We start from the raw sequence: 25,797 nt of genomic DNA on the forward strand, positions 1-25,797 counted from the left end.
TCTACCACACAGGTGGCCAATCTCACAACCCCAAGAACTCTCTGCATACAGTCGAGCCAGAAAGGCAGGAAAAAAATCTAACAAATAAATAGGTAGGCAAACAGCTTTGTTCCCTTTCAGTCCTGAGAGAAGGTCGTGATCTGCCTGAAAAGGCAGGTCTTCTCTCATCCAGTTTTGGATAAGTATCCCCTGACACTTGACTCCTGCCCTTAACATTGTACGTCTTTCACCATGCTAGCCCTGTCCTTTTTGTATGTGCATGTCACACTGCATCCACCATCTTTCCTTTTTCCACTCCTCCTACGGACACGGCTGACTCCAATTGAGTTGCCGGTCTGCATCTTCCAACCGAAACCGTAACCCGAGACTCCTTTCAGCCTGTTGTCTTGTGCCACCTACTTCTTGGACCACATCCCATCCTGATTCTTGTGAGGATCAACTGCAGAAGTCACCACCTATCCCTCATAAGGCAAAGAAATAAACACCCAATTTCAGTTAGCCTCCTTTTTTTTTTTAATGGGATTTTTAAAAAATTAAACACACAGAAACAATGGACATAGTTATAAGAGCACAAAGAAAATAATGGACAAAAAGAACAAAAAGAAAGTGTGCATATATTGACAAATCTACTTATTTATTTAGTTAGCTAGTTAGTTAGTTAGTTAGTTAGTTAGTTATATGTCAAATTTGTCACCATCCATCTCGTTGAAATGACTCTGGGTGGTCTACAAATCAATTATAAAAAGTTCTACATAAATATTTTAATGAACGGTTCCATATTTCCTTATAAGCATCTGTAATTATATTGATGTGAAATGCTGGAGCAAAGGAGGACTGAGTGTGTGAGAAAAGGGCAATTATTTGTCTTGGGGCTGCCCAGAGAATCACACTGAGATCTATGCTTTGATTTTGGTGGCTAGCTGCTCCTTTGTGTTCAGATCAGGCCTCACCAACATAATATAGCACTTGGGGAAGAAGATGCAGCCCAACAGCCCAGCACTGGAGGCCAAGATGGAGAAGACCTGCACGGCCACCATGTATTTGCCCTTGGTGCTCAGGTAGGTGGGCACGAAGGAGACCCAAACGCTGCAGAAGACCAGCATGCTGAATGTGATCAGCTTGGCTTCGTTGAAGGAGCCCGGCAGCCTCCGGGCTAGGAAAGCCACTGTGAAGCAGACAAGAGCCAGGAAGCCCATATAGCCGAGGGCAGAGTAAAACATGACCACAGGCCCTTCATTGCACTGCAGGACAATCTCTTCAGCGTGGGAGTGCTGGTCTGTGTCAGGGAAGGGAGGAAAGATCCCCAGCCAGATGCAGCAGATCAGAGCTTGGACAGCAGAGCAACCAACAACAACGGCATTGGCCAAAGTCTTCCCGAGCCACCTCCTCATCCTGTTCCCTGGCTTTGTGGCCAAGAAGGCCAGCACCACGGTGATGGTTTTGGCCAAGAGGGAAGAGACAGCCACTGAGAAAACAATGCTGAAGGCTGCTTGTCGGAGAAGACAGGTGGCCTTCCTTGGCTGGCCAATGAAGAGGAAGGCAGTGAGAAATGACAGGAGGAGTGAAGTGAGGAGAATGTAGGAGAGATCCCGGTTGTTGGCTTTGACTATTGGAGTTTTATGGTATTTCTTGAATATTCCTGACACAAAGGCTGTGATTGCTGACAGAAATAGAGCAAAGGAAGCCAGGATGAACCCCAAATATTCTTGATAGGACAAGAAGATTATATCCTTTGGAAGACAGTGATCTTGGTGTTTGTTTGGATGCTGATCTTCCAAGCATCTTGTGCAATGGACCGCATCTGCCAAGGACAACATCTCCCTTATTCATCTCTAGCAATCTTTTAGTTGAACTAAAAGGAACTCACACAGAAAGATCAGAAGGCCCTCTGCTGCAGACCGTGGAGAAGCCTTTTTTTGACCATAGGAAATGCTGCGCTGGATAAAATAATGACACTGCTAAAAAAAATAATTGTATATATCGTTGAAACAGAGTTGGAATCACATATAAGGGGAGGTTACAGGGAGTGAAAAAGAGAAGAATTTATTGATATAAAATTGAATTAGCTCAGTAACTGTTCCCTCCTGATCCATCTTTAAAAATACCCTTTACACCATTTCATTAACAAGTAATGATCACCTGAGTTATATCCAAGGTTGTTTAAGAGGGTCAGAATGAATACTGGAGGGTTACCCATCCCTACGTTCTCACTTTGGCCTGAAGTTATCTATTCCTCAATTCTTCCAGTGGGCATCCAGACCCCATCAGAACCACCTAGCTGGGAGGGGCACGACAGGATATGCCGTTCTCTGCCAAGGCAGAATATCCCATTTTAATAACTTATCACCTTCTCTTAAAATACAAGAAATGGCCTCTTCTTCCCATTTCCCATCTCTTATCTATACAGGTAGTCCTTGACTTACGACCACAATTGTGACCGGAAGCTCTGTTTCTAAGCAAAGTGGTCATTAAGTGAGTCACACCTGGTTTTATGACATTTTTTGCCACAGTTGTTAAGGAGATCACCATGGTTATTAAGTGAATCATGTGGTCTTTAAGAAATTTGGCTTCCCCATTGACTTTGCTTGTCAGTAGCCCCCCAGGAAGGTTGCAAATGGCAATCACGTGGCCTTGGGATGTTGCAACCAATGTAAACACATGTAGGTTGCCCAGTGCTCAAATTCTGATCACATGACTGTGGGGATGCTGCGATGGTTCTAAGTGCAAGGACCAGTCTTAAATCACTTTTTTCAGCACCATTGTGACTTCAAACGGTAATTAAAGGTATGATTGTAAGTTGAGGACTACCTGTAAAAAAATCCTTAAAACCTTGTCATTTCAGTCCTGATCAGCAAAAGTCCATTAAGAATTACCAGAGACTACATATTGTAACCTTGATCAAATAAACCAACTTTATATTCCTTCCTTTTACTTTTAATAATTGCGATCCTTAGTTCCTTCAAATAATGTCCTAGAACTTGGACAAAGTTCAAGAACAAATGTAAGGGTTCTTCCCCTTTAATTGTAATCTTTAGTTCCTTCTAGTTCCCTCTAGTGCCTTACCTTCAAAGTCCCATCCTATCCTGTTTTTTCTAAAAAAAAAAAAATTAAAACAAATATTTCCCATGAGAAGGATTCTTATAATTAAATCCAAAATCATCTTTCAAATTTATCTGGAGCCTTAGGCCATTTGTAACTTTCTAAAAAATCAAAAATGTAATCACCCTTTCATTGTTTATTCCAGAAAAAGAAAAGTAAGTCCTTAAGCTTGTTTTCAAAACTTCTTTTGCTAAGGATTAAAGGAAACTCAGCCGGTGCTGCAAAACATGTTGATCCAAAGTTTTTAATAGTTGAAGAGAAGTTAACAAGCAATTTCCAAAGAAAGTGATTAGAAAAGAAAGTATGCAAACCCAGAGTCCTTAAAGGCACCAACCGTAGTTTGAGCAAGATATGTATTCCCTCATCTCCCAGAGCTCTAAGCCTCCCAGACAACACTGTCTTGCAGTCTCCTTGTGAGGAACAACGGTCTGGAGCACTTGTGGGCAATCTCAAATACTCTCCTTGTCCAGAGAAGAATTACAAAAAGCCGGCGTACCCACCAGCTCTTCATTCCGTCATGGTCGTCAGCTCCATCTTCAGTTCTCCATTTCCTCCCTGGAAGTCCTGGTTCCACAGAATTTTGAAACAGATGTAGGGAAGCTCCTCCAGAATAAGTCATGGCTATTGCTAAGGAACTGACTGACCAGTTTAAAAAGCTTGGGATCCCTTAGGAGACTTTCGCTGCTTCAGCCCAAACTTCCAACCCACTTTGCTGGAGCATCTTTCACCCATGGGGCTCTCTGGGGTGAAAATGTCTCAGAATCTGATTTAGACTTTCACAAAATCCCTGTGTTTGTGGATGATATGCCCACAAACACAGGGATGAAGTGAAGGATTAAATCAGACTCTGAAAAACAGGGTAAAGGAATATGCTCAGGATCAGCTAAAGCATCGGGATCTGTGGCTTCCCTATATTCTCTTTGCCTAGAGGGAGCGGATGTAAACATCCATAGGATTAGGCTCTTCTAATTTGGTCTCGGGAAGGAAACCAAGGGGAAGTGTTGATGTACTGAAGGAAGCCTAGATTAATTATATCCAAGGCCCAAAGAACCTAGCTGACCATATTCACACACAATGAGGGATGTAACTGTGTAACTAAGTTTGACAGTTGTCCTGTGCCCAAGAAGAGATGACCAACAACCGCAGTTAAAAGTGGGGCCCTAGATTTACATGGGGAAATATACTGATCTACTCTAGACTAGGGTGCAGGCTGTTGGGAGAGGTGTCCTGAGGAAACTCTAAAGTGAAAATAGCCTTTGCTCCATTCCAAGGCTCTTCTATTTCACTGAAACGGCTTTCAGCTGTAATAGAGCACCTGCAACCATTCAGAGATGTGCAGAGGCCAGAGAAGGTGTTATTCAACATATCTGGACAATGCCATTTTTACAGAACTACTTTAGAAGACCACGGCAGCATTGAAAGCCTCCTTTCTTCCAGGCTAGGGGATGGGGAAGCAGCTCTTTCATGAGTCTGTGGAAGCGTGCATGTGTCCATCAGCCCAGAGAAATTTGTGACTGCTTGAATGAGTTTCAGGCACATGTTGCATTCATGCTCCACTACACTCTGTGGGTCCTTTGAAGCTTCTCTTTGGAGACAGTTGCTGAGCCCCAATATCAGTCTGAAACAAGAGTTTGTGTACCCCTAAAGGGGTAACAGTTGCAGGTAGATTGCTGATATGCTGCATGTCACATAAAGCCCCAGACCATCTTCCCACATCATTTCTTGAAATCAATTGAAATCAATTGTGAATGCATAAAATACCTTAGCAACTGATTGGCATCTTCTGCAACAGCCTGTTTTCTTTCTGAAAGCACTCACCTTCCTGAGTGGAGATGGCTCCTTTCGCACAAGGAAGGCAATCGTAGCAGCAAACAGGTCGTCCTCCCTGAACCACCTTGAAGAATCCAGGATGGCATCTTTCCACACATCTGGAAGGAGGCAGGGTCTAAGCAGCAAATCAAGAAAAAAGGTGCTCATTTACCAACACTAGGAAGAGGGCTATTGCTGGTGGGTGGTAAACATGGAACCGAACATATACTTCCAGAAATATATTTATTTCCTTCGTTCAAGTCTTGAAAAATGCCCTATCCATGAAATTCATTGCATTGTATAGTCTGTAAAGCTAAGGAAAGCTGAAGTAAGAATATAAGCCCAGTCATAGTTTCCCTTAGCGACCCCTTCGCTGAACAACCCAGTTGCCAATCCCAATTGTGGTCACTCAGTGAGGACTACCTGTAGTTGAGATCTTTATTGCTCTTCTGTCACATATGAGATTACTCTAGTTCTCACTCCTTTGTGTAATGCTGCTGATTTACTGCTGATGCTCTTGTATCATAAAGTTGTGGTTTTAGATATTTTGTATCGCTAGCATATTTTTAGATATTTTTAGAAGATTGTGCAGTGGGCTATTCCTGATGGACAGTTTTACAATACAATTGATTAATAAATAAACCAATACTTCTAGTAACTTGTTTACTTTCCTAATTCAAATGTTGAAAACTGCTTCATCCATGAAATACATTGCACTATACAGTAACTCAAATGGCCATCTGGACAGCAAAACTCAGAAGAGATCAGAAGATCTAGAGAACTTCAGAGAGAGTCTTAACATTATTATCTTGCAGTAGAAAGGAAAGGGAGTGACATGGAATGACTTCTCTTCCCTACCTGGTTGAGGCTTTTGGGCCACAATATGGCCTCCTGGTCAATGTTGAGTTGGGGCTCCGAGGAACCCTGCCTTGATATGCTCCCAAATTTCACACTGATGACAGAGTTATTAGGAAACATCACCCAACTCACAATGTCCAAATCAGCTGCTAGTTCACCATTCTCGTCCAAATAGATTCCATCTAAGGAAGTGTTGTAAAACTGAGAGTCTTCCAAGAAAGGGTGAAGCTAGAATGACAGAGAAGAGATCTGCATTTAGTAAAGATGGACGATGAACCTCTCTGGAACAGGCCCACAAATCCCCAAATAGTTTTTTTTAATTAACCTTGCTTATTGATAATAAGAATTAGATATTTGGAACTAGAGTATCCTATATTACAGAATCAAGGGTCTCAGGTCTGAAGAAAAGGGATCCATGTTCTTCTCCCTGCAAGTGTCGATAATCCTGCGTCTCTCTTTGGGGAGTGGATGCTACTCGCCCACCTGACACATGTTGGAAAGGTTTGGGGCACAGTGAATTCATTCTTTCAGCCACCCCACATTTCTGAACACATTTTTTTCCCAGATGGAGGAGTAACTAACCTTCTGCCCTTCAAGAAAACACTTAAGATTGTTTTAAAACATAAGGTGAATGGATGCTAATGATGGCAGGCCTGACGTAAGATGGATTTTTCATTCCGGGCATTACTGCAATGTCTACTATATCTCTTGGATATTTATCTATGATTCTCTGAATCACTCTAAATTGCCTTGAGCCCTATGTTGCAGATTGTATTTCAAGAAATCAATAAGTAAAGCTCCTCCCCATTAGAGCTGACAATTTCTGAGTTTCTTGAGATTCTGGAACTGCCTTTGCATTGCAGTGCAAAGGGGGAATCCACGCAATGGAAAAGGAGATACCTGCCACAGCTGCAGAATTTGAAATTCTGGTCTCCCTCCACCTTCTCTCCTTCTCCTCTTCGATCGGGAAGAATGAGCTGCATCTAAGGCCCGTGCCAGGGCCCAGACAGTCTGGTAGATTTGGGAGCTGTCTAGGGACACGATTCTTTCAACCACTTCTTGGGGAACGGTCCCCAACACCTTTTTCTCAGTGCATCTTGTCCAGCCTCTCACAGAGGAGGCAGCTTTGGCGTATGAGCAGTGAAATGCTTTGTGTACAGAACGATAGAGAGAAATTAAAAGGGAGAGGAAATCACCATATATTATCATTTTTTTTTTCTGGCTAAGGAAAGAAAAAATACCACTAATGTCTTTTTGTGTTGTCATGCCAAATGTCAAGTCAAATGTGAGATCCCACAAAGCTGTTGTGACACAGATCTTCCCTGTGGGTGTTGTAGATTCCACAGCATAGGATTTTATGTACAATGTCAAGTGTTCCATTACTACCTCTATTAGCCTTATTCCCCGTATGAAGAAACCAGCTTCTGAAAAATAAACAAATACATTGACTTCTTTCCACTTCCGCACTGAGGCAAAATTCATCTCCAGATCTTCTGTATTCATCCCTGATAAGGTTTGTGAGAAAACAACACAAATCCCATTCCTGACAAGCATCGGTACCAAAGTTCCTAAGAAATGGTCCCTGTTGTCTGTGTCTGGAGCAAAGAGACCGACTAAAAACAATAGAATGGGGAAGACTAGAGATCTCTTCAAGAAAATTGGAGATATGAAAGCAACGTTTAGTGCAAAGATGGGCATGATAAAGGACAAAAAGGCAGGGACCTAACAGAAGCAGAAGAGATTAAGAAGAGGTGGCAAGAATACACAGAAGAACTATACAAGAAAGATCTTAATGTCCCCGATGCCCACGCTGGTGTGATCGCTGACCTTGAGCCAGACATCCTAGAGAGTGAAGTCAAGTGGGCCTTAGGAAGCATTGCTAACAACAAAGCTAGTGGAGATGACAGTATTCCAGCTGAGTTATTTAAAATACTAAAAGACGACGGTGTTAAAGTGCTGCACTCAATATGCCAGCAAGTTTGGAAAACGCAACAGTGGCCACGGGATTGGAAAAGGTCAGTTTATGTTCCAATTCCAAAGAAGGGCAATGCCAAAGAATGCTCAAACTATCGCGCAATTGCACTCATTTCACATGCTAGCAAGGTTATGCTCAAAATCCTACAAGCTAGGCTTCAGCAATACATGAACCGAGAACTACCGGATGTACAAGCTGGGTTTCGAAGAGGCAGAGGAACTAGAGATCAAATCGCCAACATTCGCTGGATCATGGAGAAAGCACGAGAGTTCCAGAAAAATATCTACCTCTGCTTCATTGACTATGCAAAAGCCTTTGATTGTGCGGATCACAACAAACTGTGGCAAATTCTTAAAAAGATGGGAGTACCAGACCACCTTACCTGTCTCCTGAGAAATCTGTATGCAGGCCAAGAAGCAACAGTTAGAACCAGTCACGGAACAACCGATTGGTTCAAAATAGGGAAAGGTGTACGACAAGGCTGTATACTGTCACCCTGCTTATTTAACCTATATGCAGAGTACATCATGAGAAATGCCAGGCTGGAAGAATCACAAGCCGGAATTAAGATTGCAGGGAGAATCATCAACAACCTCAGATATGCAGACGATACCACCCTAATGGCAGAAAGTGAAGAAGAACTAAAGAGCCTCTTGATGAGGGTGAAAGAGGAGAGTGTGAAAGCTGGCTTGAAACTCAACATTAAAAAAACTAAGATCATGGCATCTGGACCCATCAATTTCTGGCAAATAGAAGGGGTAGAAATGGAAGCAGTAACAGACTTCATTTATTTGGGCTCCAAGATCACCGCAGACGGAGACTGCAGCCATGAAATTAAAAGATGCTTGCTCCTTGGGAGGAAAGCCATGGCAAGCCTAGATAGCATATTAAAAAGCAGAGACGTCACCTTGCCGACAAAGATCCGCATAGTCAAAGCTATGGTTTTTCCAGTAGTAATGTATGGCTGTGAGAGCTGGACCATAAAGAAGGCGGAGCGCCGAAGAATTGATGCCTTTGAACTGTGGTGCTGGAGAAGACTCTTGAGAGTCCCCTGGACTGCTAGGAGGTCAAACCAGTCAATCATAAAGGAAATCAACCCTGATTGCTCATTGGAAGGATCGATAATGAAGCTCAAGCTCAGATACTTTGGTCACCTAATGCGAAGAGAGATCTCTTTGGAGAAGACCCTGATGCTGAGAAAGATTGAAGGCAAAAGGAGAAGAGGACGGCAGAGGATGAGATGGTTAGATAGCATCACTGAAGCAATGACCATGAAACTGAGCAAACTCAGGGAGGCAGTGAAGGACCGGAAGGCCTGGCGCAATATGGTTCATGGGGTCACAAAGAGTCAGACACGACTTAACGACTAAACAACAACAACAACAATGTCCATTGGGAATGCAGGAGCAATTTGAGGATCCCCAAGTACAGGACGCCTTCTTTGGGGACCATGGTGTAGAAGAAGGGGAACTGCGTTTTATCACCCAGAACGTGGGAAACAAAAGAATAGCTGACCTGGCAAAGAGAAGAAGAACTTGGTGACTGGTTCAGTTTCAGGACAATATTTGCTACTGTTCTGCTTCCAGATGCCTATTAGCCTGAATGTCCTTTCAGAGCTTCTCATCTCTCCTTTTTAGCAAAGGTTGCCCTATTTTCATTAAGGACTGTTAACACTCTTTGCAAGCCTCTCGACTCCTAAAATCTCCTGGCAATTACCCAAGCCTTTGAGCAACATGATTCATGGGGATCCTAGAGAGGTCTCCTTACATCACATTTTGCTGAATCCTCAATGAAAGAAATGTGATCACCAAAGATCGAAAATTGTCTTATGATGTAGTGAGATGGGAGGTGACAAATTTGAAATATAAATAAAATAAACAAAAATCTGTCAGGACTATGGTAGGACCCTGGTTTTCTGCTGCTTTGAGCACTGGGAGACAACAGGATCAGCCAACTTGCTCACAATCGCAACAGAGCCTTTTGAAGGACGCTAAGTTTGCAAACCTCACTTTCTAATCCCTTTCAGAAATTATCTATTAACCATCGTAAAGCTATTAGAGACCTTTGGAATGACAAGTTTGAAAAGTATTCATTCCGTGAGTCATCTTCAACGGTGAACAAAAGAAAAAAATAATCACAGGCTTAAGTATTTAAAGAATTTGAAATGAACAGCGAAAAGCCAAATAAGAGTTTGGTCTGAGAAAGTTGTAGATGTGAAGGGTCCATATAAATTTGGAATACTGACTTTAACTATAAGACTTTGGGATTAACTATAAAAAATGAGCAGCTTCTCATAGGTAACACACTTATTTTGGCTATCCTGCCTATTGTAAGGGATAACAAAGATAAGTGATGATTTTAGAAATTGGACACTAGAGGGGACTAAAGATTAGAAGCAGAATAAAAAAAATTGAGACAGTTCTTGATGTCATTTAATATTGGCACTTAAAAGATAACACAAAATGTTGTAACATCGGAAATATTAAAGGAGATCTTTGAACCAGAAATTAGTGACTACAATATCAACACTGTTGGTAATGATGTCTGCTTCTATGGATAGACTATGTTTAAAAACTGTTAATGAAGGAATGACAGATGTGGGACAAATTTTATCTGAGAAGATGGAAAAAGTACCAGAAGTGGAAATTGACAGTCCAAGAGAATGATTTGGAAAGGATGAATTGCTGGATATATAAAGGAAACTGCCTGAAGTTTTAAATCAAAACTTTAAATTAAATTAAAAGGGAAATACAAATAATTAACCAAGAGAATGAGAGTGGAAATGTTTTTATTGGATCTACAAAAGAGTCTTGTTAAAGCCTTGAAGAAATCTGTGTGATGGGATATAGAAAAATTGAAGATAAATTAAATCCTATGACAATCTTTGATTGAATTAAAGATGAAGAATGTTAGAAGTAAAAGGAAGCAATATAAAGTTGTTTTATTTAATCAAAGTTAAAATAAAACTTTTTTTGCAAAGTTCTGGCAATGCTTTATGGACTTTTTGCTGATACCAGAATTGAAAAATTGATCTTTTATGATTTGCTTATGGATAAAGGTTGGGATATGGGATGAAGAGATATTTGTTTAACCTTACAGAGGACGAAGGGTTATTATATTTGTTTATACTTGTTGCGATGAAGGCCGGAAGTCACTTCTTTCTCTCTCTCTCTCTCTTTCTCTCTCTCTCTCTCTCTTTGCATAATTATATTCTTTCTTTTTTAAAGTTTAGTTTGCATTAGCTTTTACTGTTGCAATTAAATTTTTTCATAAAGTTATATTAAAAAAGAAATTCTAATGAGAAAAACGATAATTATTGGTGCAGCAAAGGTCCTTTGGCTGGGCTTTAAGCCACCTTCCTCCCATGGATGGAGAACTGCCAGCTAATTCGATTGTTCCCCTTGTAAGTCTTTGAAGTGGAATTAAAGAAGAGACTCTCTCACCTGGGGCATTTTGTAGTTGCCCAACATGGTGGAAATCTGGACGGACATGTCAGATTTGGTCCCTTCAAGGATAGCTAGGAGGTTATTCTGTCTTCCTCCACACTTGTAGTTTGGGACATTTGCCTGTCCGGGAGAGAGCAGATCTACCAAAGCTTCAGACGTGATTCGTGCATCAAAATAATTGTCATGAACGTTGTAGCCCAGGCTGAGGTTGGGTAAGAGCCGGGGATCCTGGTTGATCTCATGGACGGCAAACAAGAAGGACAGGATTTTCCAGTACTGTTTAGTTGCTTTTGTGCAAATAGACACACATGTATATTCATACACACATGATCAATCACATGAGATAATATTACATCAAAGGAAAATCATGCATTCCGCATTGGTTTCATTCATTCTGTTGTTCCTTTAGAAATCAGAAAACTTTAATTTTTGGAAGATGCTAAAACTAATGTTAGATTTAGAGCCACTCTAATTATTTTATCTCCCCTTTATTCTCCTCAGCCTTACCCTAGACATTCTGTACCTTTTTTATATATCACTGTTTTGGGGATGTTTTTCCTTGCATTACAAGTCAACTGTTAAGAGTTTTATTATATATTCAGGCAATGAAAGCATTGTAAAGCTCATTGGCAATCATGCCCCTGTATTCCTGGTTTATATTCCTTGATATTTATGTTTTCTGTTCCTTCAATACTTCTAAGACACTAGACATACACATCTGTTTATGTTCCCAGCATGGTTTAGCATCTCTCAGGAGAACTGAGCATCTCACGGGATGCAGAATTTCACCATCGATTGATCTGCTGTGGCAGGATGACTTGGGCTGGTACAGCTGGGATGAGGCAAAGATCTCAAGGTTAAAGGATTTTTTTCTTCTTCTTCTGTGTGCTGAAATCAATCTTAGTGTCATGCAGACACTGAAAACCTTCATACCTGACAAAACCCCTGCATGGAGGCACACCTGCCTTACAGGTGTCAACATTGGTAAAGGGCAAGAACATTAGGAAATGGAACAGGAAGAGATTGTTGGGCATTGCTGGGGTAGTTTCTGTATGTGATGGTCTGGCGATGCTGTGTGTATCAAGGAGGAGGAATGTGCAGTTGGAGATGTGGCAGGAGCCAGCAGGAGCTGAGGGAGCAACCCCTGGGCCATCTTGCATTATGGAGGTTTAGAAGCTGCAGGCAGAAAAGATATGGTGGGCATTGGGGGGTGCCTTAGTATGGATTCAGCTCAAATCTCTGTCTCCAATGGCCCAGACAACTCAGATTGATTGAAAAGGACAGTCTTTCCTCATGTGGAGACACCTACAATTTTGGGAACCAACAGTAGCTGGATGGGGAGACGTTCTCTTACCGGGTGACTATGTCAGTCGGAGGCTTCTTGAAAGTGAAGGGTCCAAATGTAACAATTGTTGCAGAAGCAATTCCAGTAATGAGGTAGTCCCCAGGCTTGAAATAATTCGATGGATATCTTGCATCCCTTTCTAAATTTAAGGGGCATTTCGCCTTCAGCTTCCCGCAGCCTCTCAGAGGCAACAGGAGCATCAGGAGAAAGAGCAGAACCATTTCTCGCCTGCCTTGAAGAATCAGGAGGCTCTCAAAGAATTAGAGCAGTTGTGGAAGGAGGCAAAGTGCTCTTGTGATATCACAACTGCTTTCGTGGCTTTCCTTCCACAGATGGAGGCTGGAGCCCCATGAGAAATTGAGCTGAAAAGGCCCAGGCTTTGGGCCCTGCCCTGCGTCCATTGCAACCTCTCAGAGACACTGAAGGCTTTTAAGTCCCTCAGCTTCGAAGTTCTGATGAAACAGGTCACCTCCATTGCTCTTGAAAGTGATGTTTATGTCAACTCAACAGTGAACTTTGGAAAATTCCCTGGAGGTCTGATTGGAGACAATCAATAAATCAATGTGATTTTGATCATTATAAGGAAAAGAAATATCACCTCTGTTCTCTCCTCAGGTTTTTCCTGTGATTTCATGAAGAAGGGAAGAGGAAAGAAAACATTTTTGGAGAACCCTTTGATACAGTTCCAGAGCTGGTTGGAAGCTGCTGGGTCCACTTTCCCCAGTGAAATAGTTTTGGTCAGAGCCATGATTAAAGATTACAGCTTGCCTTTCCTCCAGGATCTCAAGGCAGCAACTCAAAACTGATAGGAGGTAAACAAGCACATAGTGTGGGCTAGTGTGTCCTCAAGGAGGCGTCAGTTGTAAGACATGATTGATAAAGTTGCAAATGGTAGTCATGTGATTGCAGGGTTCTTGGCAACCAATCGTAAGTGTGAACAGTTTGCCAAGCATCCAGATTGTTGTCATGTGACCGCGAGGGTGCTGCAACAGCCATAACTTCGTGGACTGGTCATAAGTCCCTTAGTTCAGCACCATTGTGACTTTGAACGGTCGCTGAACAAATGGTCTTAAGTCAAGAAGACCATGCTTTGCCATCCCTATCACTACAAGGTAAGTCCTAATATAGGCTCTCAGTTGTGCTCAGTTGACTTTACACTTTGTCTTCCTCCAGCGGCGCTCAAGGTGTCTCATGTTCCAAGCTGCCATGAGGGTCTCTGTCAAACCACATGCCAAAGCTTCAGGAAAAACCGCAAGCTCCCTCTGAAACTGCACTAGGTCCATCAGGCACCTGGGCCAGGCTCCTTGAATAGGCCCTGCCTCCATGCAGTGAGGAACCGCTGCGGAGAACTCTAACAGCAAAAGGGAGTGGTCTGTCCATGGCAGGAGACGGATGATGACATCCCCCATAACCAAATCACGACACTGTTCCCCAAGACAAACACCAGATCCAGTGTGTGACTTCCCATGTGAGTTGGGCTGTCTATAAGTCAGGCCAGGTCCAGGGCTGCTATGGACCTCCCATGCGACCTCAGACCCCGGGCCCAGAAAAGGGAGCTTGAAGTCCCCAGAACCAGAAGTCTGGGGAATTCCACCCCCAGTCCAGACCCAAATTCCAGGAGCAAAAGCAGGGATGCTGCTGCACTGCAGGGAAGGAGGTACGTGAGCTCCAATCCCCACTGATCCCCACAGCCCAGCCTCACCAAGAGAGCCTCCCATCCTGTGATATCTGGGACGGGGCCAGACGTTCTGGGAAGCCTCAGCCTGCCAAGAAGAGCATGTGTCCAGCACAGAGATGGCCAAGCTCACAGCCCCAAGAACTCTTTGCATACAGTTGAGCCAGAAAGGCAGGATACAAATCTAATAAATAAATAGGGAGACAAACACCTTTGTTCCCTTCCAGGTCTGAGAGGAAGTCATGCTCTCCCAAAAAGAGCAGGTCAGATCCCTAAGCTTGAGCAGGAAGTGGAAGTCATGGAAGGTGAAGCTTTTGGTGACCTTCAGTTGGTGCATCAGCTGCGGCTCTTTTTGGATATGAAACGCTGGTGACTCATGCCCTTACCACCATGCGACTAGACTGTAGGAATGCAAACCACATTAGGGTATGTTTGAGGACAATCTGGCAGCTGCAGCTGGTTCGAAATATAATGGCTCAGCTGCTGGCGAGGAGAACCACTTCAGCAGCACAACACCAATATGGGGCTGTTCGTTGCAGAGCTTACCAGTGTGGTTCTGGGTCCCATTCCAAATCCTGGCATTGACACGCAAAGCTCTATCTCGCTTACACTCCTCCCAAACACATCTGGAGGGGGAGATCAAAAGAGGCAAGATGGCAAGAGTCCGTCACAATGCGAGCCCTGCCCTTTTTGTATTTGCAGGTCACGCTGCACCCTCCATCTTGCCTCTTGCACACTGTTACATAAGAGAACAAAGAAAAGAAAGAAAAACTAAAAAAGAACAAAACCATATAGTGCATATATTGACAGATCCATGAAGATAGATAACGTTCTACATAAATATTTTAATGAACGGTTCCATATTTCCTTACAAGCATCCATAATTATATTGATGTAAAAGATTGGAGCATAGGAGGACCGAGTGTGTGAGAAAAGCGCAATTATTTGTCTTGGGGCTGCCCAGAGAATCACACTGAGATCTATGCTTTGATTTTGGTGGCTAGCTGCTCCTTGGTGTTCAGATCAGGCCTCACCAACATAATATAGCACTTGGGGAAGAAGATGCAGCCCAACAGCCCAGCACTGGAGGCCAAGATGGAGAAGACCTGCACGGCCACCATGTATTCATCCTTTTTTTATAGTAATTTTATTAAAAATTACAATTAAAACAATACAAACTAATACACACTAAAATATAAAAGAATAAAAAGAAAAAATAGATTCAGAAAAGAAAAATAGAAAAAATAAGAAAAAATAAGAATATAATAAAAAAAAGAAGAGAAATATATAAAGAAATGACTTCCCCCGTCATCACAACAATAAAAATTTTTAGTAACATATCAGCTTCTTTTAAAATACAACAAAGGATCTCTTCTTCCTATATCCCATGTCTTATCTATAAACAAATCCATAAAACCTCATCATTTCAGTCCTGATGTCAGCAAAGGTCCATTAAAGGTTACCAGAGATAACAACATATCTATTTTAAACTTGATCAAAGAAACCAACTTTATATTTCTTCCTTTTATTTCTAACCATCTTGATCTTTAGTCCCTTCAAATAATGTCCTGGAACTTGATTTCTTTTCCTTTTTTCTTTGTCCCTTTTCACAGCTTTAACAAGCCTCTCTTGTAAGTCCAGTTTGAGAAAATTATCCAGGTCATTCTCTTGGTTTGTTATTTGTATATCCCTTTTAATTATTAAGACATCAGCTGGTTTCTTTTGTATGACATCTTTTTCCATGCCATTCTTGTAGCCTGTCATTTTTTAAAATAAAAATTGTATTAAGTTTCAAACAAGAATAAAATACACAAAGACATCAAAAGAAAAGTAGAAAAGAAAGTAATAGATAAAGAAATGTGAGGAAGAAAGAAAAAAGGAGGGGAGGAAAGCGAAACAGAAAATAAGAGAAGAACTTTTGACTTTCTTCAGTACAGTTATAAGTAAAATAATACATTAACTTCTTACTCCAGTAATATCAATAAATCACAATATTTCTATAACAAAGACAATTCTAAATACCAAATTTCAAAGTCAAAATTTCATTTCTTTCAGTTACAAGCAAAATTCCCAAAAGTAATTTCTTAATAGAAACAAAGTTAAAGAAATGAATACAGACATATTATCCCAAGGACCTTGCCAACATTTGAAGTATCAGTTGATCTATCGTTATTAAACACCTAGGTCTATTTATTTTCTATAACAATAAAATCCATAAACATTATCATACAATCCCAATCCAAGAATAAATTCCAGGTGACTCTGGGCGGCTCACAATAATAATAAAAAACACAGGACTCTCCAGACATAGTCATAATCTATAAATAGTTAAAAACATATATAAAAATGGCCTAAAAACCTCCTATAATTTGGCCCTAAAAAACCTGTAAGATGCTGGGGGGGGGACAACCCCTCACCCCACCAGCCATCTCCATAGGTGCGGGCCCCCCTCTGGCCCCCAAGCCTTCTGGCAGAGCCAGGATTTGATCTCTTTCCTGAAGGCCGTGAGGGAGGGGGCACACCGCACCTCAGGTGGCAAGATGTTCCATAGGGCGGGCGCTGCAGCAGAAAAGGCTCTCTGCCTAGACCCCACCAATCGAAATTCCTTGACGGGTGGGGTCTGCAATCTGCCCCTTCTGCTGGACCCAGTGGGGCGGGCTGAGATGACCGGGGCGAGGCGGTTCCTCAGATAACCTGGTCCCATGCCATGAAGGGCTTTAAAGGTGATGACCAACACCTTGAATTGGACCCGGAAACAAACTGGCAACCAATGCAGCTCACGCAACAGGGGCGTTATACGTGCCCTCCTAGGGGCATTGAGAACTGTCTGCGCTGCCGCATTCTGTACCAGCTGTAGCTTCCGGATACTCTACAAGGGTAGCCCCATGTAGAACGCATTACAGTAGTCCAACCCGGACTACTTCCTTTCTTCCTTTCATGGAGCTTGACATCTAATCTTTTCTTCAAGTGAAGTCTCAAGTAGTAATTTCTTGTCACTTGGTCCTTTTTTACTATCAAAACATCTTCAAAGGTTTAATAAGTCCTTCCCACACATCCAAAAAGAGAAAAATCTCCAAAAGACCCTTCTGCTTTACGGTCTGGATATTGTCAAAAAAGATTTCTGTTGTAAATTTGGGCTTTATAAAAAACTCATTATCTCCAGGCTCAAAATAACCGAAATCATCCAGCCCTCCATCCAGATCCAGATCTCTTATTCCAGTTTCCTGCTCTGAAGATTGCCTTACTTCACACCATGTAACAGTGTCAATATTCTTATTTTCAATATCCAGTTTTGTTTGCAAATCAATATCGCTATCAAAGCTGTCTAATTTTTTCTCAAAGCCTTCAAATTTAGTTTCTATCACTTATAAAATTTTAGTAGTGAGAACTTCCAGTAAATGTGTAAGTGTCTCTTTAAATTCCCTTTGCTGAACTGCAGCCATAATAAGTCTTGCAGACAGTAAAAAAAGGGGGGTAAAAAGCAAGGTCTCAGAATAGTTTTTACAAAGCTCCTTTAATCAGCGTCGCAGCAAAGTAAAAAAAAAAAAACAGCTTTCCCACAGAAATCTTTAACTAGCAATCTCAAGCTTCAATCTCACAAATACAGGTTCAACCAAATTCACTTTTTAAAGTCCAAAAAACAAATTCACTTGCTTCATAAAAACACCCAATAATTCAGCCCTTTGAATCTTTGCTCAGTATATAAATCCCAAAGTCCAAATCAGTTATTTTTAAAGTAAGCATTGAAAATATGAAAAGTACCAGGAAGATACACTTATCTGTTGCCGAAAAAAAGCCTCTCTTCATCTGAAAGAGTAATAGACCATTTAAAATGTGTCTTAGAAATGGGGAGGTTGGCTTTAGTGTCCTAAATTTTGGCTATGTTACAGCCTCGCACAGGATGGAAAAGCCCCATCTCCCAGCCTCTCACTGCAAGTCAATCACAAAGATTTCTGCTTCAGGGTCTCCTCACAAGAAACGTGAGAGCATCTGGGTTGACTTCGTGGATTCTCCTTTACATCCAGAGAATTCTTCAGGCTACAGAGATCTTGCTCTAGCCCCCACAGCTATGGCGTTGATTCCCAAACAGAGGAATCAGTTAAGCTGCCATTAGTCCCCCACCAGAAGTGTAGCCTGTCACTTTTAAATCTACTTCCAAATCAGTGTCAATCTTGTCAGGTAAACCTTGTTCCTCTTCCATAACATCCTTTAAACACAGTCTATCTATAAAGGCAGACACACTTAAACTTAACTTCTGGGTCCAGTGTTCAAAAATATCCTTCAGTATATCCCACATTACCAATAGAAGCACTGAAGATGTTACCTAGCCGGGTAATGAAACATGTGCAAGAAAACAACCAAGCTCAGAGAACCCCAAGGACTCCACATGTCCAATGTTAAAATATTTTGCTCCATTTTATATTAGTAAGTTGAGTTTGAGTATTCTTCTCCTTTAATTGTAATCTTTACTTCCTTCTAGTTCCCTCTAGTGTCCAATTTTTAAAGTCTTATCTTATGTTTTTCTTAAAGAATTCAAAACAAAAGCCTTTTCCCATGGGAAAGACTCTTTATCAGTAATTCCAAAATCTTATTTCAAATTTATCTAGACCTTAGTCTGTTTGTAAGTTTCAAAAATCAAAGTTTTAATCACCCTTTTGCTGTTTATTCTAGAAAAAAAATGTTTAAGTCCTTCAACTTGTATTTAAAACTTATTTTGCTAATGATGGCAGGAAATTCACCCAGTGCTGTAAAACCTGTTGATGCAAAGTTTCCTAATAGCTGAAAAGCAGTTAACAAGCAATTTCCGAAAGTGATTAGAAAAGGAAATATGTGAACTCAGTGTCCTTAAAGGTGCCGGCTGCAGTTTCAGCAAGATGGCTATTCCCTCGTCTCCCAGAGCTCTCCCAGAGCTCTAAATCCACCAGAGACTGCTGTCTTGCAGCCTCCTCAGAAGGAACAACTGCTGGAGCACATGTGGGTGATCTCAAGTCTTCTCCTTGTTCGGAGAGGAATTATGAAGAGCCGGTCTACTCACCAGCTCTTCCTTCCACCACGGTCATCTGCTCTGCTTTTTGTGGAGCCATCTTTAGTTTGCCTTTTCTTCCCCGGAAGCCCAGCCTTTGAATAAGTACTTTCTAATATGATCCAAAATACCAGGAAACCGGTGCCACCCATGGATAAGCCAACCTTCAAAATTTTCATATGTTTACACAATTGCTTATGGGAGGACGGCACATTTTTCATGGCATTTGATTTCAGAAAGCAACATTGATTTCAGAAAGTTACAAATGGACCCAGTGTCCAGAGAAATTTGAAATAAGATTTTAATTTTAAGAGAGTCTGTTTCTATGGATAGACTGAGTTTAAAAGACGTTATGGAAGAAGAATAGGTTTTACATGATAGGACTGAGACGGATTTGAAAGTGGATTTAAAAATGAGAGGCTATAAGAATGACATGGAAAAATATGGTACACTGGACATTCAAAAGAAACTGGCTGATGTCCTAATAATTAAAAGGGATATACAAATAACAAACCAAGCGAATGACCTGGATAATTTTCCTATATTGCATTTACAAAACAAGCTTGTTAAAGCTTTGAAGATTGTTCTGAGAACGGACAAAGAAAAAATGAAAAGAAATCAAGTTCCAGGACATTATTTGAAGGGACTAAAGATCAAGATTGTTAAAAGTAAAATGAAGGAATATAAAGTTGATTTCTTTGATCAAGGTTAAAATAGATATGTTGTTACCTCTGGTAACTTTTAATGGACTTCTGCTGGCTTGGAAATTCTGGGAGTTGAAGTCCACCCATCTTAAAGTTGCCAGGCTTGAAAAACACTGCTGTAATGAGTCGCAGGCAGGTGCTGCATTTCTGTTCCCATGCATTCCCCTGCTTCTCTTTGAATCCAGTTGCAGAGTCCTAATAGGCATCTGTTAGGTTCATGTTCTTGGCAAGGAGCAACGGCTGCATGCAGATTGCTGACAGCCTGCCTCATTACACAACACCCAGGACCATTTCCCCACTTCCTTTATTGTTGTTTATGTTAGGAAGCAAATTGTGAATTTTGAAAATGGAATAAAGACGGGAAGCAAATTTTAAAATATCATTGAGTATCTCCAAATCTTTGGCATCTTCTGCAAGAGCCTGTTTTCCTTCCCCAGCCACTCACCTTCCTGAGTGGAGATGGCTCCCTTCGCACAAGGAAGACAATCATAGCAGCAAACCGGACGTCCTCTCTGAACCACCTTGAAGAATCCAGGATGGCATCTTTCCACACATCTGGAAGGAGGCAGGGTCTAAGCAGCAAATCAAGAAAACATGTGCTCATTTACCATCAGTAGGAAGAAGACTGTTGCTGGTGGGTGGTAAAAATGTAATGGAGCAAGGACTTCCATAAATATATTTATTTTCTTAATTCAAATGTTGAAAACTGACTCATCCATGAAATCTATTGCACTTTACATTAACTCAAATGGCCATCTCGACAGCAAAACTGAGAAGAGATCAGAAAATCTAGAGAATTTCAGAGAGAGTCTTAATGTAATTATATTGCAGGAGAAAGGAAAGGGAGTGATATGGAGTGACTTCTCTTCCCCACCTGACTGAACCATTTGGGCCACACCATGGCCTCCTGGTCAATGTTGAATTGGGGCTCTGAGGAACCCTGCCTTGCTAAGCTCCCAAATTTGACACTGGCGACAGAATTATTAGGAAACTTCACCCAATTCACAATGTCCAAATCAGCTGCTAGTTCACCATTCTCGTCCAAATAGATTCCATCTAAGGAAGTGTTGTAAAACTGAGAGTCTTGTAAGAGAGGGTGAAGCTAGAATGACATAGAAGAGATCTGCATTTAGTAAAGTTGGACAGTGAACCTCTCTTGAGCAGTCCCACAAACGCCAAAATAGCTTGTTTTATTAACCTTGTTTACAGAAGTTAAGAATTATAGATTTTGAACTACAGTTTCCTATATTACAAAGTCAGTGGTCTCGGGTCTTCAGAAATGGGATCCATGTGCTTCTACCAGCAAGTTTCAATAATCCTGTGTCTCTCTTCAGGGAATAGAAGCTAGTCCCCCACCTGATATATGTTGGAAATGTTTGTGGCACAATGAACCCATTCTTTCAGCCACCCCACACTGCCAAGCATATTTTCTCCCCGATGGAGGGAGTGGCTAATCTGGCCTTCCAGAAGACACTTAAGAAATACTCTATACTGCCTTGAGCTATTGAGAAATCAATCAATAAAGCCCCTCCCCATTAGAGCTGACATTTTCTGAGTTTCAAAGATTCTGGGATTGCCTTTGCATTGCACACCTTCAGTGGGAATCCATGCAAAGGAAAAGGGGATACCTGCCATGGCTGCAGAATTTGAAATTCTGGTCTCCCTCCACCATCTTTCCTTCTCCTCTTGGATCGGGAAGAATAAGCTGTGTCTAAGGCCCGTGCCAGGGCCCAGACAGTGTGGTAGATGTGGGAGCTGTCTAGGGACACGGTTCTTTCAACCTCTTCTTGGGGAAGGATCCCCACCTCCTCTTTCTTGGTGCATCTTGTCCAGCCTTTCACAGTGGAGAAAGCCTTGGAGTAGGAGCAATGAAATGCTTTGTGTATAAAATGATGCAGAGAAGTAAAAAAGGAGAGGAAATCACCACATTTTATATTTTTCTTTTTCTCGATAAGGAAAGAAAAAATACCACCAATATTTTTATGTGATATGACACTATACATCAAGTCAAGTGTGAGGTCCCACAAAGCTGTTGTGACACAGACCTTCCCTGTGGGTGGTGTTGATTCCATAATATATGATGTTATTTGCAGGATGGAGATTTCAATCAATTTTTCTATTACCAGTATTCCATCTGCGAAGAAACCAGGTTCTGAAAAATAAACAAATACATTGACTTCTTTCCAGTTCCGTACTGAGGCAGCATCTATCTTCAGATCTTCTGTATTCATCCCTGATAAGGTTTGTGAGAAAACAACACAAATCCCGTTCCTGAAAAGCATCGGCACCAGTGTTCCTATGAAACTCTCCCCATTGTCAGTGTCTGGACCAAAGAGGCCTACTGATGTCCATTGGAAATGCAGGAGCAACTTCAGGATCCCCAAGTATTGGACGCCTTCTTTGGGGACCGTGGTGTAGAAGAAGGGGAACTGTGTTTTATCGCCCAGAACATGGGAAACAAAAGAATAACTGACCTGGCAAAGAGAAGAAGAAATTGGTGATTGGTTTAGTTTCAGGACAGTATTTGCTACCGTTTTGCTTCCAAACTCCTGTTCGTCTGAATGTTATTTTGGATCTTCTGATCTATTCTGTTAGCATCAGTTGCTTTATTTACATTAATGACTGTTAAGACTACTTTCAAGCCACTTAACTTCTGAAATCCTTTGGAAACCACCCAAGACTTTGAGCAATATGATCCTTGGATATCCTAGAAGGCTCTCCATGTACCATATTTTGCTGGCTCCTCCATTAATGAGATGTGATCACCAGAGATCAAAAACTGTCATGTGATGGATCTGTCATATCACCATCTCATCTTCCTCTGTCTCTAGCATTTGCTTGGAATTGACTGGATCTTCATTTACATTTCTATCATATCGTCTGTGATTTCCTTCACATTGTGCTTGTTTTTCAACAATACTCTTATTTTGGACTGTAAAAAAACACTAGATTGGTAACCCTTAATGCTGACTAGCCAGATTCGAGCTGATTAGATTTTTCCCATTATAAGTCTTTGAAGTGGAATTAAAGAAGAGACTCCCTCACCTGGGGCATTTTGTAGTTGCCCAACATGGTGGAAATCTGGACAGAGATGTCAGACTCACCCCCTTCAAGGATAGCTAAGAGGTTATTCTGTCTTCCTCCACACTTGTAGTTTGGGACGTTTGCTTGTCCGGGAGAGAGCAGATCTACCAACGCTTCAGATGTGATTCTTGCATCAAAATAATTGTCATGAATGTTGTAGCCCAGGGTGAGGTTGGGTAAGAGCCGGGGATCCTGGTTGATCTCATGGACGGCAAACAAGAAGGACAGGATTTTCCAGTACTTTGTGGTTGCTTTCCTGCAAATAGGCACACACGTGTATATATACATATGTAATAATTCACACAATCTTGTACTTAGGAAAGTCATGCGTTCAGTCCTTGATTCTTTGACTCTCTTAATTTCTCCAGAAGATACAAATCTTTCATTTCTAGAAGATGCTAAATCTGATCTGAGCTGGTTAAGTGTAGATGTTAAGGTGTGAGGCTAGAAACCGAGAGACCAACCATGAATTGTAGTTCCACCTTAGGCACAAAGCCAGCTGAGTGATCTTGGGCCAGTCACTCTCTCTCTGCCCTAGGAAGGAGGCAACGGCAAACCGCTTCTGAAATCTTGCCAAGGAAACTGCAGGGCTGGTCCAGGCAGTCGCCAGGAGTCAAGACTGACTTGAGGGCACAACAACAAGAACAAACAACCCTGTTCCAGATTTAGAGGCACTTAATAGTTGGTGTGGTGGGAGAGTTGATTTGAAGTCTGTTCTAACCACTGGATTCTATTCTGGGGATGTCTAAATTATTTTTCCTGCCCTTTGTATTTTATACTCCTCAGCCTTAACCTAGAGGTTCTGTGCCTTTTTTTTTATTGCTGTCTTGGGGATGTTTTTGGTTTCATTGGAAGTCAGTTCTTAAGGGTTTTATTATATTTTCAGGCAATGAAAGCATTGTAAAGCTCATTTGCAATCATGCCCACATATTAGTTGAGATGAACATTTCCTGTCTGTTTTGAGTTTCTAACACCCCAGATGTACACATCCGTATATCTCACCACAGCGTCTCCTAGGACAACTAAGCATCTCATTCAGTGCAGAATTTCACCATAAATTCAGCTGCAGGGGCAGGGTGGGTTGCCCTGCTAGAGGTGGGCTGATGCACCTCTTGGGCTTCGAGGTTCAAGGTTTTTTTTCCCTTGTGGGCCAGAATCAGACTCAGTGTCAAGACAGGGAGAATCTTTGTACCTGATTAAAAAGCTCTGAATGGAGGCACATCTGCCTCATGGCGGTCAACATTAAAAGGCAGGAGCATTAGGAAAGGGAGCAGGAGGAGGTTTTAGGCATTCTTGGAGTTATCTTTGTGTGGTGTAAGCTGGCAGTATGTGTATCCAGAAGGAAAAATTTGCAGTAGGAGACCCAACAGGAGCAGGCAGGACCTGAGAGCGTAACTCCTTCAGCCAGCTGGCTGGTCCTAGTTCTGTCCCGGGAGCAAGACAGAACAGGTCCAAGTGGGTTTCCTTCACAAATGGGGTCTTCCCTGAATTCCCTGCTGATTCAGCTGGTCCTCCCAGGATTGGAGGGAGATTCAGAGAAAAGGGATGGAGCACATCCAGTCCTATTCTGATGACTTAAAGACAACTGGAAGTTCGTTACTGAAGTTAAAGGATTAGCAAAATATCTTGCATTATAGAGGCTAGAAGCTGCAGGCAGAAATGACGTGGTGGGCATTGGGGGGTGCCTTAGTTTGGATCCAGCCCAAACCTCTGTCTCCAATGACCCAGACAACAGCGATTGGTCAAAGGGACAGTTCTTCCTCACTCGGGGACACCTTCACCTTTTGGAGCCAGCAATAGCCAGAGGGGGAGATGTTCTCTTACCAGGAAACTCTGTCAGTCGGAGGCTTCTTGAAAGTGAACAGTACAAGCATAGCGGTTGTTGCAGAAGCAATTCCAGTAATGAGGTAGTCCCCAGGCTTGAAATAATTCAATGAATCTGTCTCATCCCTTTCTAAATTTAAGGGGCATTTAGTCTTGAGCTTCCCGCAGCCTCTCAGGGGCAGCAGGAGCAGCAGGAGAAGGAGCAGAACCATTGCAGAGTCAGGTGCCTCTGAAAGAATTAGTGGAGCCGTTCAAGGAGCTCTTGTGAGATCACAATTGCTTTTGTGGCTTTCCTACCAGAGATGGAGGTTAGAGCTTCGTAAGGAATTCAGCTGAAAGAGCTCAAGCTTTATAGCACAACGTTGGCTCTGTCCTAAATCTCATCCCAACCTCTCAGTAATACTAAAGGCATTTATGTCTCTTCGCTTCCAAGCTCTGATGCAAGGTATCACCTGCACTGCTCCTGAATCTGATGTTTGTGTCAGTGAACCCCAGAGTGAACTTTGGAAAGTTCCCTGGAATCCTTTGATACAGTTCCAGAGCTGGTGGGAAGTTGCTGGGTCCAACTTTCCCCACTGAAACAGTTTTGTCAGAGCCATGATCCAAACTCACAACTTGCCTTTCCTCCAGGATCTCAAGGCAGCAACTCAAAACTGGTAGGAGATAAGCAAGCACATAGTGTGGGCTAGTGTGTCCTGAAGAAGACTTCAGCTGTAAGAGATGACTGATAAATCAAACCAATATGTTTTTCTCCACCTCATTGTCAGTCCATATCCAGGCAGCTCTCCGGCTGCCCCCTCTGCCTGTCCTGATGGAGCTGCTAGAGACCGTTAGAGAAAGGTCGTCCTCCAATATCTGGCCAACGCCATATAGGTGACAACCAGCCCCTTGAATTCCACCTGGAAGCCTATAGTGTAGCTCACAAAGGAAAGGTGTATCATGGACATACTTCAGT

At 42.0% G+C, this 25,797-nt stretch overlaps 1 protein-coding gene across 1 annotated transcript; it reads right to left on the reverse strand.

Annotated features, from left to right (window-relative positions):
* Positions 1–896: 896 nt before the first annotated feature.
* Positions 897–24,892, reverse strand: LOC148214077 (vomeronasal type-2 receptor 26-like). The gene is made up of 9 exons (XM_088128630.1): positions 24,843–24,892; positions 22,980–23,274; positions 20,809–21,036; positions 11,185–11,424; positions 9,109–9,256; positions 7,153–7,379; positions 5,899–5,994; positions 4,918–5,044; positions 897–1,801 (listed from the first exon to the last, which is right to left on the reverse strand). Exons 1-9 carry the CDS (start codon positions 24,890–24,892, stop codon positions 897–899), a joined length of 2,316 nt encoding a protein of 771 aa, XP_087984756.1.
* Between the last annotated feature and the right edge of the window lie 905 nt (positions 24,893–25,797).

The sequence above is a fragment of the Python bivittatus genome, unplaced genomic scaffold (assembly GCF_059951505.1).
Source record: "Python bivittatus isolate LINGU-HERP-01145 unplaced genomic scaffold, Pbiv_v1 ctg000800_np1212, whole genome shotgun sequence".
Lineage (NCBI taxonomy): Eukaryota > Metazoa > Chordata > Lepidosauria > Squamata > Pythonidae > Python > Python bivittatus.

Excerpts from the sequence above, each read along its gene's own strand:
- LOC148214077 (XM_088128630.1), bottom strand. The coding sequence starts at position 24,892 with ATGCTTGTACTGTTCACTTTCAAGAAGCCTCCGACTGACAGAGTTTCC. Across the intron at positions 21,037-22,979 it reads GCAACTACAAAATGCCCCAG|CTTCACCCTCTCTTACAAGA; the intron begins GTGAGGGAGTCT and ends ATGTCATTCTAG. Across the intron at positions 5,045-5,898 it reads TAGCAGCTGATTTGGACATT|ACCCTGCCTCCTTCCAGATG; the intron begins GTGAGTTGGGTG and ends TTTGCTGCTTAG.